This window comes from Myripristis murdjan, chromosome 16 (genome assembly GCF_902150065.1).
Source record: "Myripristis murdjan chromosome 16, fMyrMur1.1, whole genome shotgun sequence".
NCBI lineage: Eukaryota > Metazoa > Chordata > Actinopteri > Holocentriformes > Holocentridae > Myripristis > Myripristis murdjan.
Genome location: NC_043995.1, coordinates 23,895,006 through 23,914,757, shown reverse-complemented (window position 1 = coordinate 23,914,757; position 19,752 = coordinate 23,895,006). Strand labels below are relative to the sequence as shown.

Here is a 19,752-nt window from a genome sequence, read left to right as displayed (position 1 = left end):
AAACAAACTGGATATTTTCTGTAGACTATACAGTCTACACATTTAGGGAAATATGTGGATCTGCATGTCACCAGGAAGAACATTTAGTATGGTGCTTCAGCTGACAATGGATCCATTTTTTAAGAAAGTGCCCCACCTACTGGCCAAGAAAGGAACTGTCAGAAGACAAAGTCAACTCAACCACCAGACACATCTCCAAAAGGAATGTTTCCATATCAAAGTTTATTGCTGACATGCATGTAGAGATCTGATGAAGTACAAAAATATGTTTTTTATACAAACGTGTTTTTCATCTGTACAATTACGCAGTTTTTTGTATCTAGATGCCCATATCCAACCAAGCAGCTTACAACACATTATTCCATTGGGTTTCAACTATCTACCACCACATATCAAATCCTATACCATTATCTAGTTTCCAGTTGAAATAGTCAGAAGGGCCAATATATTAGTTATATACTGAAGAGTGTATTTTAGAATCAGGGTGAAAATCAGTATACAAATTGAACTTTTTGGAAAAAAAAAAAAAAAACATTTTATCAGTCATTTAATTGAGGAAGCGGCAGACGACGGTACAGTACGGTAACTGAGGAAGAGATTTTTGCTGTTGCTGTAGATCTTTTCTGTAAAACCCATAGTAAAAATTATTTTCTGATTTGTATCGGTTGTTGTGGCACACCTTGCAAGTTCAAAATCATGCAAAAGTCACATCTTTCACAAAGAGTTTAACCTCACACTATTTCCATGCTTTTCAGTCCACAGAACATTGCAGTCTACCAATACAACTCTGTAAAACAAACATCAAATGTGGTAAAATCCACTAGCTAGGATGTGAAAAACACTTTTTGATAAGGGGAGACAGATAATACATCAATATCAAAGGTCTATCGAGCCTATAGTTACTATTCAACAGCTATACTGGGCCTCATGGAAGATGGTGCCTGATGTTTGCCACAGACAATCACTTTATGTTAGTGTTCAACGATGACTATGGTGCTCATGAAACACCCTTTTCTGATGAACAACCTACACTACTAAAATACTGCTTTATACCCATGGAATTCACATTGAGGTGGGAGCAAGCTATCAGTTCTCATTACGTTTTCTGTTACCTCCAAATGTGGTGGTTGATGGCCAACGTGGCCTCTAATGCATGTCAATCGGTGTGTGTTGAAACAGAGTTGGAAACGTTTCATTGGGTGGCACTACATACAATATGACTGGCGCAGTCATGATGGTACATATTTACATACTGACCAGAGAGTGCAGCCTTGTATGGGTCTGGGCTGATGATAGAAAAACACTACAAATCACTCCCGTAAATCAAGATAATGTGCGAATATCATTTTGTTTTCTGTAAAAAATAGAACTATGCAAAAGTCAGTCTCATTATTAGTGTAGCTTAAGTTGGCCACAGAGTTTGTGGCAAAATGGCAAGAAACTTAATTAAGGAGGAAAAAAATAACACAACAACAATACAGATGCTGCTCTTTCAGATGCGGCTGAAAAGGAAGTAAATGCAATGGCTAAAGTGGAAACATTTTAAAAGAAACTATTCAAACTGCAAACACTTCTTGTTTAAAGCTGTGAGAGCAAAGAGATTTGGGGACTGTGTCGTGGACATGAATTTAAGCCTAGTCCTAGACTATGAAACTTTTATCAAAAGATATCTCCATTCAAAGGGACCTTTTTGACTAAGCATAATGCATGTCTGTGATACCTGCCCCAATGGCTCAAGGGTTTAAAAAAAAAAAAAAAAAAAAAAAAAAAAAAAAGTCTAAACAAGTGAATAAATAACATATCAACTTGCATGAAATTACAAAGAAGGAAAGGAGAAAGTAGTATGAAAAGACATTTGGAAATAGGCCAGAGCCTCTATTCATGCGATCAGTTTGGATATAAATAGGAAGAAGTCTAAAAAGCCTAAAGCAGATACCAGTACGCAAAGGCAAGTTGCAGTGTACAGATGCTTAACATAGTCACAGGTTAGTAGCTTTGCCATATTTAGGAGAATCCCTTTGATAAAGATGAGAATGCATCAGTAGACAAAAGGACCTACCAACTAAACTTAAAACCTATGATTTTATATTTTGATTTCTCTATGAAATTTTACAGTATTGTTTACCAGCAACCGGCTAGTCTCTCAGAGAGCGAGATAATACAAGCATGTACAAGTCAAGCTAAAGCAAGGGCTTGTGAATGGCAATGGGATGATATTATGTGATACTTTCCAATCTTAACTAAGCGTTTATGACAGAGGGAATTCGCTGAACCGTTCAGTCGAAGCCCCTGTCTTAGCAAAGCCTGCTCTGGTTTTCACAGTGTCTGCCACTGAGGCAGGCCAGATAAAAGAGATTGGAGGATAGCTTAAGGGGTCTGTGACTGTCAAGAGTTTAACAACTCTTCAACACTGCAGACCCTTATCTTTGCCTGACACACACTCTAGCCCAATCACACACACACGCACGCACGCACGCACGCACGCACGCACGCACGCACGCACGCACACTCACACTCTCTCTCTCTCTCCCTCTCACACACACACACACACACACGCACTCTCACAGATACTGCACACAAATCAAAGCATTGCGTGATAGTTCACATTCATACTGAAAACATTTGTCCCATGATCTGTCTTGATAAAGAGAAACAGGGAAGTTGGAATACCTGGAAGCCATTTGATTCTGAATGAAGCTGGAGGTATCAGTTCCTTGGCTAACAATTTGTTAAGACATGATTTTTGGCAAGAGAAATATGATAGTGCCTGATCTTCACTGTAAGGGCACTGAGGAAAAGTTACCACCAACATGCCTTGGCAGGGAGGATCCAACAGTGTTTCCTCATTCAGTTCTTGGCATTGTGACTTCCAGGTACCTGACACTAGCTGCCTAGGTGCTAAAAATAGATTTACACAGGTATGAGCAAAAGTAAGAGACAATGCTTTCTGTGAATATCAAAGGATGCGTGCGCATATACTTTGATAATTCAGTATCTTCAATGTCAAAAGAAGGGGTAAAATGCTACTTATTAAGGTTAATATGAAAAAAGCTTATTCAGATTGTGAGAGTAACCCACTGAAAAGGTTTCAAAACCATTATCACTGACAGAAAACATTAATGCTTAATGTCAATGGTGGCATCACGACTCCCCTTTTACAATCCCTTGTTTTTCTCAAGAACAGTGAGCATGGTTTACTGACAGAGAAGAGAGACAGAGAGGTAGATTGATTTGAAGTCATAGTTACAGACAGGACCACTCAAGATCATTTTGGATACCGGAAAATAGAAGAGAGGAAGAGAAAGAAGGAAATAGAGGGAGGATGGGATGTGGAGGTATAGAGGAGTGACATCTCTGATCAGGTGATCTGACTTGAGGCAATACCATTGACAGCTAGAGGAAGAGGGGGTTGCTACATGATTCTGGTCCTGTATTGCTCAGAGGACCCAGAGTAGATGGCGAAAGTGTTACAGTAGGGAAATCTCAAAGGAGCAGGAATATGGGGTTAATAGTCTCTTCAATACTCTAGGCAGAGCACTGTGGTAGCCCATGGGTGACTGTGCCATTAGGTTGTTGCATGGTGTGATCTGACTGTGGGTGATCTGAGGGCGAGGAACCTTTGGTGCAGATCTTCTTCCAGGCCTTCCCCGCTACATTTTTTTTCGAGGATCCAAGACATGGCGAGTGAAGTTCCAGGTGAGCAGTTCATTCTCATATCCTCCTCGTGCCTACTCCCCTTAGCTTGCCTAAAGCCCACCTAAAGGTGCTCCCCAACCCAGGTTTGGGCCGGGCCTCCGATGAGTGAGTTCAGTTTTGGGGCTTATCCTCCTCAGGCCTCTCTGGACTCCACGTGTCTCTCACCACCTGGGGGAGGCCAGAGAGTCTGGGGTGAGTGGTCAGGGGCTACTTCCGTAGGAAACGCTGTGCCAGGATGGCGGCATCTAGGGGACTGACAGGCTGGGCATCGTGGCCCAGGCGCCGAACAGGCGGGATGCTGCCAAACTGGCGCTTGGTGAGGAAGCTCTTGGCCTCGTGGATAGTGTTCTTTTCCTCAGCCAACAGTAGCTGCTGGCGCATGTAGTTCTCAAATTCGTACTGCGAAGACTCCTCTGTCACCTTGGCCTGAGGGGACACAAAATAACTCTGATCAAAGTCCCTGTTTGATTTTTTTCTAAATAAACTGTTTCCTCTTGGTGTGTCTAGAAAAGTTGGAATCCTGTAAAACAAATATTTTATGCACTGGATTTAAGTGAATAATAGCAACCTGTTGGTTATCACTGCAGTAGATGTTAGGACCAAGCCATGCAACAAGCATTAGTCTGTGACAAATTAATACTGGTTTGTGTTTCCTGACAAGCTGTGGTTGAGTGTGTATGGGCCTACAGGCTGCTAGGAGACGCTTGGAGTATCATGTTCTTCAAGGACCTTACCTCTTGCAGATGCTCTGGGTGGTTGACCTGGTCGTCAATATCCGGCACTACTTGGAGGGGACCATTCAATGATGAAACCGACTGCCTATAATATAAACAAAGTAAACACAAAAACGGTTCATTTCTGATAACTGAAGGTCTGACATTTTACAATACCCTGAATGTGAGGTTAATGGTCGTTGCATGTTTGTACATCTAATCTAGGTGCCTGAAGCATCCTAATCAGCTCATATGTTTGAATGCCAAGCAGTAGAACAACCTCAACTAGTACTCAATTTAATATCCACACTGCAAAACTATTTGTAATTAACCATTTACAATAAAGCAACTGCAATTTAAGACTTGAAGCAAACAAATTCCAAGTAATGGCTCCATCATCCAGCAGAGGGAGCACTTACCAAGAGGCAATGATGGCACTGAGGGACTCCAGCACCTCTCCTGCGGTCAGCCTCTGCTGAGGGTCCAACACCAGCAGCTTACGGATGAGGCACACTGTGCTCTCTGACACACGCCCATCCCTGATGAGACAAGGAGAGAACAGGAAGGGACAAGCTATACATCAGGATGTGACCAGAAGTCAAGAGTCAGCAAAGAGTAATGCTGTGTCATTTCTGGTTCAGTAGGTTTCAATGTCAGTCTACACATCAGGGTTTGTCTTGTGATTTTATGTAGCAGTGAAAGTGGGAGGTAATTTTAGTTTAGGATTCTTGTGTCTACCAGTTTTGGTCACATTTATGACTTGTGCAGGTTGAAGTACTAAAACCTATTTGCTTAAAACTACTTTGGATGCTTTGTCATAACAAGACAAACAAACATCAACAAACATTAATTCCAAACATCTGGGCTACACTTCTTTGTGTGTGAAAGGGAAATTTGAAAATTACACAGTTCGCCTAACTGCAATTGTGGTCATTTTCATGCTGTGTTGGAGAACCACAGCTGAATGAATAGAGAGGAAAAAACTACAAAACCGTGTGCTTTTAATATGCCAAAAGTGTCGTAAGAGTGGGTTCAATTCCAACGAGGGCCAACCCTGCGCATAAAATGTATGTACTCAGGGCACTGCAGGGTGATTTGGATGCAAGGCTCCACCAAATGGCATATACTCACTCTGGGATGGAGTACTCAGCAGCCTTGATCTTCCGGAAGAGCTCTTGAGGTATGCTGTCATAAAAAGGGAACTGGCCATATAGCATGGTGAACAGCACCACACCAAGAGCCCACATGTCACTGGGTTTACCACGGTATGGCCGACCTGGGGACAGGAAGGATTGAGGAGGCAGGATTAGTGTTAGTGCAGATCAACAAATGGAACACCTACCATGTTGGAAAAATAAGGCACCCTGAATTGAATATTCTGAAAGAGAGTGCAACAAAATGCGATGCCATGCTCGACAAACAGAGATCACTTCCTGTCAGTTCACCCAGTAGAAATGATTAACAAGATGAGCAAACACAAACACAAGTTGTGACTCCACATCCATCATATTTCCTAGAACACTGAACATCAGACATAGAAGTAGTGTTAGGATCATTAACTCTGAGCCATAAAAATGGCCATGGAAAGGTGATGAGTAAACAGGGGCTGGTGAGGGTGGAGCCTGATGGCTGTGCAGAACCAAAGGCAGTGCTGTTACAGCCAGGCAGGCGGCAGCAACAGCAGCAGGCAATTATGTTAAGGCTTATGACACACACGCACACACATATATACACACACAGGCAGGGGATGGGGATGGGAGGGGAAGAGGGGTAGATGGGAGTAGTTTCCCTCCAGTGAGTCATCAGTGTGTGAGTCACTGAAGCTCTGTTTCATTGTGTGCCTGTCACGTTATTGCTGATATACACACCCGGCTTCTATCTGCAGTTTTTATGAGACTGGTTTTATTTGGATTTATTCTGTTCACTCTTCTACAGTATCCAAAATGATGTTCTGGGAATCAGTGTTTAAATTTACAGAATAATATAGCATGGAAGCACATGCTCAAGCATCCCCTGGAATGGTTTGAGGCTCTTAGGTCTGTGCATTCAGTTTGAAAAAAGGAGCGACAAAACGGTTCTCTTTTTCACAGATAAAGGTGATTTTTGTGTTTCCCATAAAAGGAATGAGAACTATGTAGCTTCCTCTAAACATACCATGAGAAAACGCAAACATCACTATGATCAAGCCCACAAGAAGAAGCCTATTTCTAGCTTTTGCCAATCATCCAAGATTGCAACACAGCCTCATTCTTCTTGCCTAATAACCGGAAAAATCAAACACAAGACCGGCTGCTCAACATTACGCAATGCTCTTGAATGACTCCCAGCAACCCAGCTGGGCTCGGATTAAGCAGGGTCACTCTTCTAACAGGAGCTGCCTGCCTTTCAAGTCTGACATTACAGGAAATGGGAGCTTACTGTGTGTTTCACTTGCAGTAAACACAGGGAACACACACTTGACACCGAGACATTTCACATATCTACCATTTACCATCACCTGAAAATATCAACATCATTCTATGAATAACTCATCCAAGGTTAACTGAGGACACAAAACACAGCTATTTGGTATTCTCATCTCTATTTACTATATTGCAAGCTGAGCTGTTACAGGAGTGGTGCTGTGTAACTTCAGTAGTATCTGTGTTGATACATCAGTAGAGGCACAACTCAATTTAAGAGGTCTCCCCATCTCATAATGTTATAGAGTGCAAAAATGAGTCTGTATGTGGGTGTACACAGCATTCATTCCCTCACCATAAAGCTTCAAAGAGATAATGAAAACCCTATTGATGGGAAAGGTGCCCCTGTTAGTGAAGCATTACTGCTGCCATCAGTGCATGCATGCACACGTTCGCTGTACGCATTTCTTATCAGTATAGATTGCTCTAATTTTCCATCCTGTTCTCTTCAAACTTGCCTAATGACAGTACCCATGCTCTCTCTTGCTGATCACCACATTTAAAGCTTGCGCTATCCACATCATTTCAATTGCATTTTTGTGATTCTCTTCTTGAAATCCTCAATAAACACCAGGTTTTAAGCGTAGGTCATGATGCATGCAAAATATTAAATCTTCTCTCACCACTCAGTACATCAGGGCTGATGTATGCTGGACTTCCTCTCTGGTCCTTCAGCAGGTCGTCCTCACTCACCAGGTGCTTTCCCAAGCAGAAGTTGGTGATGGTGATACGGTGAGTCCTGCAAGCGCAGAGACAACTCAAATGAACATAAATTTGGTAATTTCCACTTTAACTTAATCAAAGCATAGCAAATAGACCTATTGTAGTTGAAATGCTAGTACTAAAACGAAAATATGCTTATAATGTGAAATGCACTCTGTAATTTAAAGTAGAAAACTGACACAGGCTGACAGTACAATTACCATTAGGTGGAACTTGCTAACAGGCCTCGTTGATTTGACACTTCTACGATTCAACGGGCCTTGAAACTACATCACAATCTGATAAAATCCCAGATGCAAAGAAACTAGTGTACCAAATAAAATAAAATAAATGTCTTTCATCTCCTGCATATGTGATACTTGAAAATAAATGTAAGGAGCTCTTACTATTGTCAAACAATAAACAATATTCTAAAAAAAAATAAAGTACACCATTCCTAAAATCCCCCTCTGGCTGGATGTTTTAGTTGCTAATTGTTGCTCCCAAAAACTTCTCAAAGATTATCTGCTATAAATGCATCTTGCTGGTACACTTTGCACATTTTAGTCAACTGTCATCTCTCTTGAACAATGTTTTGGCCTAAATACAAACAGGTTTTAGACTACATAGCACAACAAACAACCTTTTATTAAAAGCAGAGGCAGGAAACTACTTAGTCCTAATGCTTAGTGTGGCATTTCACACAATGCTGGGCTGAGTCTTTTTCCATTTCTGCAAGCTTCGGCTTGACAACGTCATTCATAAAGTCGTCTCTTTTGACTGCTACATAGACAATACAGTTACATCTATTAGCTCACATTATCAGTATTTAACATTTAAACCTGATGATTCAAACCATTCATCCGGCAAAGACACTTATTCCTAAGAACTGCTTGACAAACATCAAGTCTTGGATGTCTCACAACTTTCAATAACACCACAACAGCAAGATCTGAAAGCCTTATTATAAAGTCCCTTCTAGATACAGAAATACAGTTCAAATCAATTTGTATTTTTCCTCCACAGAATTAGATAAGGTCATGAATGCTTTAATCTCACCTTGTTTAGACTATTGCAACTCCCTCTATTGCTGCCTAACTCTAAAGTCACTCTTGCATTTCATCTCAAATCCTGCATAATATGCACCGGATGGTTTAGGGGGAGAGAAAAAAAACAAAAGACAAATAAGGACACTAACTCCTCATGAAGTTCACCAATGAAATGTAGGTAAAAGCATTATTCCTTATTGAGCTCCCAAACTGAGATGTGGGTGGCACAAAATGGGAAGCAACCTGTACTCATTTTATTTATTTATTTATTTTTTATTATTTTGTACATTCATATATTGATGTATTTATGTATTTGTTTGTTTTTGTTTTTTAGTCTCAGCCCATACTATACTGCAAAACACTTATTTCCTCATGAGTCAGAGAGTTGCCTGCAGTCCTCAGCAAGGGACATTATGACTGTCCTTTGATCCAGACTGAGCGTGATTGCAAGAAGTACTTTTGCAATAAGAGTTTCTATAGTACAGAACACCCAAGATAATTTGGCTAGGTAATTCAGTATTGTATCAAATCACTTCTTAAAATGCACAAATGACTTCCTTTTACATAATGCATTTAGATTTGCCCCACTTTCACTCATGCACTATTTTTTTTGGCTAGTTTCTTTTTATGTATTTGTATTTTTTTCTCCTAAACAATTTTCTTGTCAGTGTTTCCTGTTTTATCAGTTCACTCTATTTTTTATGCATTCTTGTAAAGCAATTGTAAACTCATGTAGCTGCAATAAGGTAAGTAATATATAAAGTATGGCAAGTTTATTGTCATCATCTACATCATCATCTTGGCCACATCATAATGACCACCCCCCTACATCAGCCTATGATATCCTCTGAACGCACCAGACTCACTGGCGCTCCAACGTCTGAGGAGCTCCACTGCTGTTACCAGCGATGTTTGATTAATTTGGTTTCTGTGGAAACACTGTGGGACTATCAGATTTTTGCCTGACTCATCCAAGGTAAATTTAGTTTGCGTGTGGCTGATTGAAACCTTACAGTATTTAAGCCAAGGGACTATGGACTGTTCTATCTCTCCCTGTTCATTTGAGGGAGAAAGAGAAAATAAAAAAGCCGCACTTTGACAAACATGTGAGTCAACCTGTGGCTTGGGATAATTGTCCGGATGACTAAGCCTGCATGGCAATGGGTTGGCAAACGGGTATATAAGGTAAAGAAAAGTTAAAATGTGTTCCAAAGTGCAACCACAAATTTACTCTCATGCTAAATATGCATACAAAAGCACATGAATAAATACACTACACAGTCTGGGTCCAGTCAGGATCACGCTCCTCACCCATATCCGCTTTCAAAAGAGACTGAGGTCAACAGCTTCCCCTATTCTCTCTCACTTTCACACCCTGCTCCCAACTGCATACTCAATGCACCCATTATGGTGTTTGGAGCCAATTCCTGTCCAACACCCACATTCAACTAAATGCTCTAATCTCAATCTTCCCAGTGAACATTTTGTCCAAATAACAATTTCCATCTGCTGATGCACTCCGACCACTCAAATCTCTGCAACCATACAGTGGCCTTGTGATCTACACAAGGATTGGCCAGAGAAATGGAGTGCAATGCTTCAAGGACCCTCAACATAAAAGCTTCCTTTATCAAGGAGTCTGTTCTTTTGTCCATGCGCATCACGACTGAGGCTGCTATTCTTGCACCGGAGATTGAATGAGATTGCATGTTTGCCTCATGAGGCAAGGGTCCCTGAGGACTGGGGAGACCACACCATCTCCGCTTCCTGGTCATGTGACCTGAGTAGTCAGGAAACCAGAAACCTAAACACCCCCCATGACTATAAACCCTTCTCTTCCCTCCCCACAACCTCCTGCTGAAAATAACCTTGCTGATGAGAAATGAGGTTAAATACAGGGCATCTTTTGCACAGAGACCAGCAAACTGCATGTCCCAAAATAAATTTCTTTAATAACCAAATGTTATAAGATCTCTCATGGATCAAAGCTACCACTATTGTAAAGTATGTGTTAGTGCGTTACCACAATTTACAAATTGGAAAACAAAAACATGTAAATTATAGTAACATTGGAAAACTCCGAATGAAACAAGTTTGCTGTAAAGGGATTGGACAATTATTTCTGAACAACAGTTTAACACGGTTCATCACTAAAGAATGAAAAGGCTGACTGGACTTTAAGGGGGGGTGCAAGGAGTTATATCTTTGAAATGGTGGGACGACATGGCTCATGAGAGCCTGTTGATCTAGAGTGACAAGAGCTGTGTGGAAAAACAGAGCCCAACACACCTTACTGTGACATATGCATTTACAAATGGTTGTGTCCCAAACCAGTGACTCAAAATTAAAACCAAGGAAGTCAACACAACTCAACATATGTAACTCAACCACACAGACTGATCTACAACATCCTGCTTTCATAACAGCTGGCTTTGCAAGAGGAAATCGCATAATTTTTGCCTAAACTGCAGAGCCTGTTGACGTTGCATTTCCCAATGCGATGACAAGCCTTGGGGGAGCACATTTTGGGAGTGGTCTTCCTCTAAATTTACTGTGCTCTTCCTGTATTGTACATTCATACACATCCCGTTTGGAGTGAAAGAAGAAACATGCACGGAAGTTAAGTATGTGGCAAAAAAGCAGACAAGAGAGGTGAAAAGAAGAAAGGAGCCATGACAAAGGGGATAAAGCAGACAGAGAATGAAGACAGGAGAGCAAAGGGAGAAAAAAGAGGAAAGAGCAGAGTACAGGGTAAATAGAGTGATGACTCTGAATGTGTGTGCACGTGTGTGTGTGTGTGTGTGTGTGTGTGACGTGCATTGCAGTGTGAGTCAGTCCTGAGCTATGGGGCCTTTGGCAGGCCTCTCTTTTGTCTCCAGCTGGGACGGAGTGTTCCGCTCGTCTGCTCCGTTCCCCACCACCCTCCTCCCTTGGCCAAAACACTCTCCTGTTTCATCACCACCACTGCTGGTGGGGGCACCGGGCTCTAAGCCCTGACAAAGTGTGTGCATATGTGTATGTGTATGTGCATGTGTGGTGGGTGGATAAGCTGGGAACATGACATTTTCAAAGCATGTGCTCACATGTGCAGGTGAGGTACCACAAGTGAGTAAGCAGACTATAGGACAAAACCATGAATGCACACACGCATTTGTCTGATACAAGCATGGATGTTTGGATGTGGCAGGTTTGTGTAAGCATGCAGAGGAGAAGAGTGTGAGAGTGTCTAGTGTTAGTCATGCAATCCCACAGAAAGACTGGCTTTTTTGTGGCGTGTTTTTCCAGTATCTCCAAGCATGCACATTCAGACCTCTGCTGTGCAAAGGAGGAAAACAGCAACAGCTTGCACTCTGATACAAAACACAGATGAACAGACACACTACTGCCACCCTCCTCTCTCCCACAGACAACAAAGCAGTGGCACGTTCTTTCATTTGCTCCGTTTTGCACAAGAGTCCGGTCCCCCCTCTGCTTCCAAAAACCTGACCGTGGGAGATGAATCATCACTGTTTACTCAACACATAGACATGGAGGACCCAAAGCCAGATGGAGGACAGCATAGCTTAAGGTTGCTATAGCTTCTCTCACTCTTGGTCTGAGAATTTGACCCCTGCTTGGGTTTAAGGCTTGGGCCTTTCATACATGGCTGAGTCTAAAGAGAATGGCAGCCTGACTTGACGTGCTCTAATCAGTGAGGTAACTGACTAGTTACCCAGCTGAGAAGGCCCAGTGGGTGGAATGGACTGACTGACTGACAGTGTCACCTTACCGTTTGTTCAGCACCATGTTGCCCAGCTTGAGGTCTCTGTGCACAATATTTTTCTGCAGGCAAAACAGAAAGAAGCAAGAAAGAACTGGTCATACTGTGCTTAGTGAATCACTGGTAGCAAAACAATCTTTCATCTTGTTTCTGGGAGTGGCACATGGTAATGTGAAATGAGTCATCCTAAAGGATGTGTGACTAGCAAACAGCAACAACAATGCAATTGCTCCTTAAAGCTGACAAAAGCTTCCTTCATTGAAAAAATAAATAAATAAATAAATAAATAAACAAATGAACCAGCTTTCAAGCACATAGCTGAGGGTATGAAAGCTTAACTTTCCAGAGAAACACAGCTTATCTTGGTGTAGTCTAGACTTACCTTATGCAGGGCCTCCACGACACGCACCACATCATAGAAGATGACAATGGCCTCGCGCTCACTCAGTCGTTTCTCCTTGATGACGTAGTGCTGTAAGTTAATTAGGTCAGCTGTCTTGTCGCTGAAGTCGTGGGCACACAGGCAGTCCAGTACTAGACAAATCCGCTTCTTCATCTTGCGCACTTTGTTAGCCTCTATGTCCTCTACGATCTCATAGGCACGGTCCTGGGACACAAAAGAGGAGTTAGCAGCTATCTTCAGGAAGTCACTTCCTTTGTAAGTTGACAGAGTTGTTGATGTAATGTATTTTCAATGCAATTTCCAGCAGCCTCTAATCAATATCATAACTTCAGACACCCACAAATGCATCAAACCAAATGGATTCCTGTAGCAAAGCAGCTGATAAAGCCGATTCGTTCATGAGGCGACACAGACTTCAGCAGTGGAGACGGCATAAATCAATATCTTGCATGTAGACATCTCAAATGTGAATAAGACGCATCCACCCCTCCACACTGTGGATGTGGTAGAGGACCAATAACAAAGGTCATTCCTCTTATGTCTTACGACTCCAACCTTAGCAGAGTCACCACTTCCTATTGATTTCTGTATCAGGTTGTCAGTTTTTTTTTTAGATACAGCCAAAGCCCCTGAAAGCTTTCATTATTAACTGGTTCTCTCACAGTGGAGATGCACTATAATAATCCAATCAATATTGCAGGCCTTAAATGAATCACAGAGTGCACAGCTCAATGCTGCTATTCTGAGCACACTGCCAGAATGGAAGAGACAGGATGTGAGAGAGAGCGAGAGAGAGAAAAAGAAAGAGAGAAAGAGACAGATGGAACAATAACAAAGTTAGAAGAGGAGGCAGACGGGAAGAAAGGCGGGGGGTGGGTGGGGGCTGACTCATTGTGAATGGATGGGCCTGTTAATAGAGAATGACTGCAGATAAATACGGCTTTCAATGGTACTCCCACCTCTCCATCGACACAAACCTGAGCATGAAAATGAAAGCAACTGACTGGTCTAATGACAAGTTCATCTCTGCCATTACTGAATGGATAAGAGCGGATTCCTACTTGGACTCGCTCATGATGATGTCATGTTCTGAGCTGAGTATGAAGTAACAGAAACTTCTCCATTTTGATGCTGGCATATTTCGCATACCCAATCATAAATAATGCTCACCCACACAGGTGCTGAGTAATAGGCTAACCACATAATCTACAAGACAATGTCTCACTTTTTCTGTATTGCCTGTAACATTTTTGATTGTCACTACTGATATGACTGACTGATTGGTGATTTGAAAAAAAAAAAAGAATATACTATAATAAATAAAAAATTAATTTAGATGCTAATTGTCTGCAGGCTGGTAGCTACCTGGAAGAGGCCATGATGGTGCACCACCCCATCTTGGTTGTGCAGCAGAGAAAGAAGGGAGTACTCTGTGTGCAACAACATCTTTCCCTGCCTCTCCTCTTGGGTCTCCCCGGCAGAGTCCACTCGCTCTTCCAGTGTCAGGATCTGCCACAGCCACACAAGCGATTGGAACAAAGGTCAGAGGTCACAAGACATGAGCCCAGAAAGGATCAGACAGGAGAGAAAACTTTAACCACTCCATATTAAGGAATTCTTTAGGGCCAACACCAACATTCACATAAATGCAAGCAATCATCAGCTTGCCAGCATTTAGCTGGGGGTTAGAATCTAGAATGTGGGGGATGGCAAAACTGAGCTGCAGCTTTGAAATAGTGGCACATGTCCCAATGCGAAGTAAACAAGCTGTGCAGCAGACACAGAGGCGCTGCAGTCACGGGTATGAGGGAGGGTCACAGAATGACTCACCACATGGACGTGGGGGTTAAAAGTTGACATTCCAGGTGGGGCGCTACCTTTCTCCTTTCTTTGCCCCCTTCTAAAGCTTCCCCCTTGTGTAAAAGTTATCACTATAGCACCAATAAAGAAATAGCCAAGATAATTGTGGTTTGTTGTCTAAGGCCATAAACCATAAGACCATAAAATGAACACCCACAAAGCTGTGTTTAGGAAGGTCAAAGGTTCAGATGTCTATTGGGACATAATAGCTTTTGTTTTGAAGGTTATGCTCAAATTGCTATAAAACTGTGAGTTTCATTTATTGCTATTGGTGGAGAAAAGTGTGCCAGCCACACACACACACACACACTTACTTACCTTGAGCTGGTAGAAGTCATCTGTGCCGTCCTTCCGGGCCAGACACTGCACTATGCTGGGCACGGGAGAGTTACCGAGGCGAGGCCCTGCAAGTGAAAGAAAAGGAACAGCTGCATGACCAAAAGGCAGGCTACATGCTGGAGTGTGTGCTCTTACTCCAAGTCATTATAGGTTGCATGTGCATGCTCTGATTAACACCCTACGTGTAATGTTTTCTTTGGCACTGTGCATTGCAAACAGTGCAGGAGTGTTGTGCTGAAAAACAGAGAAGTTTGAGAACATAGGAAAGAGACACATTTCCTAAAGAAGAGAGGAAACAACAACCTTCCTGAAATCCAGACTCTGAGTTTTCTAGCCTATGTCATAGGGATCAGAAAAATTCTTTACATTCTTGTCTCAAAAGTGCACACACACACACACACACACACACACACACACACACACACACACACACACACACACACACACACACACACACACACACACACACACACACACACACACACACACACACACACACACACACACACACCCTCCCTTCAACATCTCCCCTGGTTTTCTGAGCATTATAAACACATAAACACACACACGCAAAATTGCATTTGTACACCACACACAACTCTGAAAGGGTACCATTTCCCAAATGTAAGTCTGAGTAAACCCAAACAGGTCCCTTACCAAGAACGAAGGGCCCAGCTCTCTTGGCGTTACTACCAGATATCCCGGGACACAGAAGCTTGCTGGCCCTGCCTGAGGTCTCTCCAGCCCCCCTCTCTGACGAGCGCCGCTTAGACATTCTGGAGCTCTGTAGGGGAATAAATCAGATTACTTAGGATAAAGATAGTCAAGTTAAAGGGGTGAGTACTGGCATGTGACGGCGAAGATACAAAGACTACAGGACTTAAGTAGCTCCTGTAAGTGTACGATCAAAAACAGCATCAACACTGTAATATACAAGCAAACATTAATGATTTTTAATGGAGTATTTCTTCAAAAAGACAGGCTATACCTTTGGCCTTCAGCAGTAATCCTCCTGGCTGACTGAAAGCACATCAATTAATGGTATGAGAGAGGACAGGAGCAAAAGGGGGTAAACCTCAGGGCAGCTCCTCCCAGCCTATTTTAAATATTCCTCCTACATGTTTACTAACACCTCAGTGTGAATGTGTGGCCATTACAGCTCCATTCAGGATGATGGCTGCTGGCGCCAAGGGTGACACCTCAGATTCAATCCCTACAACAAGTAATGGGAATGTTCTGCAATTCAAATGGAAAATGCAACCATGTAAATGCATTACTCTGACCTCGTTTCTTGTAACAAACTGGGTTAGAAAACAGAAACATTTACTTTCTGCTTTTCAGCATTGCAACACATGTCTGGCTTTAGCTTTTCGTATTGCAATAACCATGTATTCTGAAAATCCTTCCGCTCTTAATCTGCACGGTTTTATCTGAAAATCTGTGCAGCCGGCTTATCTAGCCCTGTCTGGCGAGGCATGCCTTTCTCCTAGAGAAGATATACGTGTCCTAACAGGGCTGAAACAAAAATGCCAAGCCCTTACACTATAAAGGAGCTAGATTCACATGCCAGAATAACCAGTGACAATATGTGACACGTCATGACAAAACTATCATAACTGCCGCCGCAGACCTGTGTCCCTGGATTCTGTGAGCGGGAGGTGTGCTTTGTTTACAGATACCGAGTTCCTATGTGATGAAACCCCCTCTGGTTCCCGTAACAGGGAAGTAGTGCCTAGAACCGAGAGGAATGATTCACCCTGTAATCGTCCCGGGGTTGCCATGGACAGAAATGCTAAAATGTCAGGGTGATGACACAAAGAAGAGCATGAAATGTGCCCCAAAGCCTCCTTTATGTGCAGCACACTGAAAAACGGTACAAATAAGTTGCGTCAACAAAAAAGGCAACGCAAAAGGGACATATCTGAAGTGAAAACACGATTTGTTGACAGCAGTTGAGTGGATACATTAACAAGTTGGGCCAGCTAGCAACACCCCACAGTGAGGTGATTCAGACCAATAAAACCTATAGCATCTGGTACGCTGAAAAGTCTGCAATCAGACACCTGCTTAAAAGTTGGGAAGTGAGGTGAAAAACACTCCAAAAAATTTTCCACAATATGTGCCCAGTCTTGCAAGTGAAACAAAGTAAAATATAGTTGGTTAATGAATTCAGCCATCTTCCTGTTTCAAAACTCTGGTTGTGCACCACTCTCCAGTTGGCATTTTTGAGCAGAGAGGAGGCAGGACAGTTGGCAGTCGGTATGGGCTGATATGAATTCTCACTTCCATGAGGCTTTTTGTGATCCCAGACAGCAGACAGTGTCATCATCATGTCTCTCGCCCATCTGTCTCCATCTCCACTAGTCATCACCCACTGAGTCTGATGAGCTGAGGTTTTCATGTGACAGCATTTATGGCACAAGCCAGAGTGACACCAAGTCACACTGCCAATAGTAAGAGAGCAGCCTATTCTAAAGCACTCAAAGCAGAGCTATGGCAAATCAACTACTACAAATCATGAGGCTCCTGGGCAGGAGTTTTTTGTCCAAAACAGCCACAGTGATAGGCACATTCAACTGGCCAAAACAATTTGTGGTTGATTAGGTGTCACACTTGCTGGTAGATTATGCAAAATGAGCAGACAGTGCCAAATTTACCAGCATTTGGCAACTATCTGGTGGTGATTTCCCACATGTCTAATGAAGTTTTCTGTAACTCTACCTTGCACGTACTTCCTTTTCTCTAGAACCATGCAATTAAGTCAGCTTTTACAAATCTTATTAAAATAATTCATGCACCTTGAACCTATACTAAACTGACTCAAGGATAGAACTTGCTACACATGACAGCATATGGACCCTAGGCTATTTGTCCACCCACTTAGCACCACCTGTGCTGCTGTGAAGCCAATTTCTGACACATGTATAAAGCAAAGGTCAAAGCAACCAACTAATGCACACTGACCTAAATGACATAAGTGTGATGACAGCCCAGGCCTATCCTTATTTGACACTAGTGTGCCTCCCTGCATAGTCGATGATCTGGCAAGCAAGACTAATCTGCCTCTGACTGTACCAGAGGGAGGACAAGAACAGATACAGCTTGTGAATCATATCACACAAAGGAGGAGAGACACGATGTCGGTGCCCACGAGAATGTGGGCTCCTTAAATAGTATTAGAACAAAACTACCTCATAGGTGCCTGAAGATCCACCCACGAGACTATCTATTGTAGCAGCCATTCTGGCTGCATGCCACTTGTCTGGCTTTGCAAGAACCCCTTCATTGCAGATCATACCACAGGCAAAGAAGACAAAGAATGCGTGAGGATGTAAATTTAAAATATGATTGCCTGCAAAACATATGATAAATATATAGCCAGGGAAAAGGAATGATGATCAAATCGATCCAAACATTGATTAAACACACTAGTGAGGACAAAGAGGTGGCTGGCTATCCAGTAATGCCATTACTCTTGCAACTCGAAGGTCATATAGGCTTCAGTCCTGCTGCCTGATTGAAATGTCAATCAATCGTGCCATCCTGCTCCCTTGTGTGGCTGTCTTTCTTGCCTGTTATTGTTGGGCAAAGCACTACAATCGAAATGTCCTTGGCCGCAAGACCAGGCTGGGGCCACAAGGTCAAATTGCAAATCATTTGATGAAAATAATTAGTTACAAAGAGGGCAGATTAGACACGTTGTTTGGTGCCATTTTACAACCGCAAGGTCCCAGACAGCCATCTATTGTGGCAAGTGACGACACTACTGTTGCCGAAAGAAATCACAGAATGTAAATTGCAAAGTTGCAACTTGACACTTCGGACAGACAGTAATTAAGGTGAGAAGCCAGGGGCCACTATGTTATAACCACAGCAGTCTTTATTTGCCCGCCTCGAGTCGTTTCAAAAGAACCACGCAGATCCCATTACACGATATGCCCCAACTGTGAGGCTACGAGTGTTACTATTATGCAAACCAAATGTACTCTGACATATTATTTCCACTGGCAACATTGCATCGCTAAGAGTCGGTACTAAAATGCCAAGCTTAAGCGCACATATAAACTACGACAAAGCTTAGTAAATTCCTCGGCTAAAGACGTTGCCACAGCAGCGGCAGGCACACTGGCCACACAAAGGGGCAAGTAATGCAACACAACAAGGAGTTAGGATTTCGATGCAAACTACCCCAAACACTAACCAGAGATAGGTAACAATCACCACAGCATATGTCCGAATGTACCGTGGAGGTTTAAACATGATGGCTAGCTAGCCACGTTAACGCCAGCTGAAGCTGCAGAGCAGCCGGGAGGCCATTTAAACAAAGTAGGTACAGCTGGCTAGCCGTGTGTGAGCCAGCAAGCTAGAGCTAACGTACAGCAACCTATTTCTGCTCGTCACCTCGCTTACCTCGAGCCAAAACCGCCGGGTAAAGTCTATGTTGTCGTGTTACAGCATGGACATTTCGTGGGTGAACGCTGCTGTATGCATGTGGAGTTTGTTTCCCGACCAGAAGACACCGAGGTGGGTTGGTTTCAGGTTGTTTTAGCCTCTGTTACCGAAATGAGCAATTAAGGAAAAGCCTCCGCTCTTTTCTGATCGCATCTTTCCACAGCGACAGCACCACCTGACAACGGAAATGACGCACACGGCTCCGTGATTGACAGCTGCTTTCCACCAATGCAATGCGTTGTTTTATTCTAGTGTGTTTTTTTTTCCCCTGGTAAAATGATTGCGCACTGATGATGAAATGCTTTGCATAATTAAA

General features: G+C 42.7%; 1 protein-coding gene across 2 annotated transcripts; it reads right to left on the bottom strand.

The window, feature by feature from the left end:
* Positions 1-202: 202 nt before the first annotated feature.
* Positions 203-19,620, bottom strand: stk40 (serine/threonine kinase 40). 2 transcript variants are annotated; one of them, XM_030071974.1, is made up of 12 exons: positions 19,395-19,620; positions 15,973-16,004; positions 15,642-15,768; positions 14,964-15,049; positions 14,151-14,294; positions 12,765-12,989; positions 12,392-12,444; positions 7,495-7,610; positions 5,541-5,685; positions 4,829-4,948; positions 4,431-4,515; positions 203-4,122 (listed from the first exon to the last, which is right to left on the bottom strand). In XM_030071974.1, exons 3-12 carry the CDS (start codon positions 15,757-15,759, stop codon positions 3,904-3,906), a joined length of 1,311 nt encoding a protein of 436 aa, XP_029927834.1. In that variant the 5' UTR covers positions 15,760-15,768; positions 15,973-16,004; positions 19,395-19,620; the 3' UTR covers positions 203-3,903. The 2 variants fall into 2 exon arrangements, with proteins under 2 accessions (XP_029927834.1, XP_029927833.1); XM_030071973.1 differs by lacking the exon at positions 15,973-16,004.
* Positions 19,621-19,752: the final 132 nt, after the last annotated feature.

Coding starts and splice junctions, on each gene's coding strand:
- stk40 (XM_030071974.1), bottom strand. CDS start 15,759: ATGTCTAAGCGGCGCTCGTCAGAGAGGGGGGCTGGAGAGACCTCAGGC. Junction 12,445..12,764: donor TCGTGGAGGCCCTGCATAAG/GTAAGTCTAGAC, acceptor TTTTGCCTGCAG/AAAAATATTGTGCACAGAGA. Junction 4,516..4,828: donor AGTGCCATCATTGCCTCTTG/GTAAGTGCTCCC, acceptor TTTATATTATAG/GCAGTCGGTTTCATCATTGA.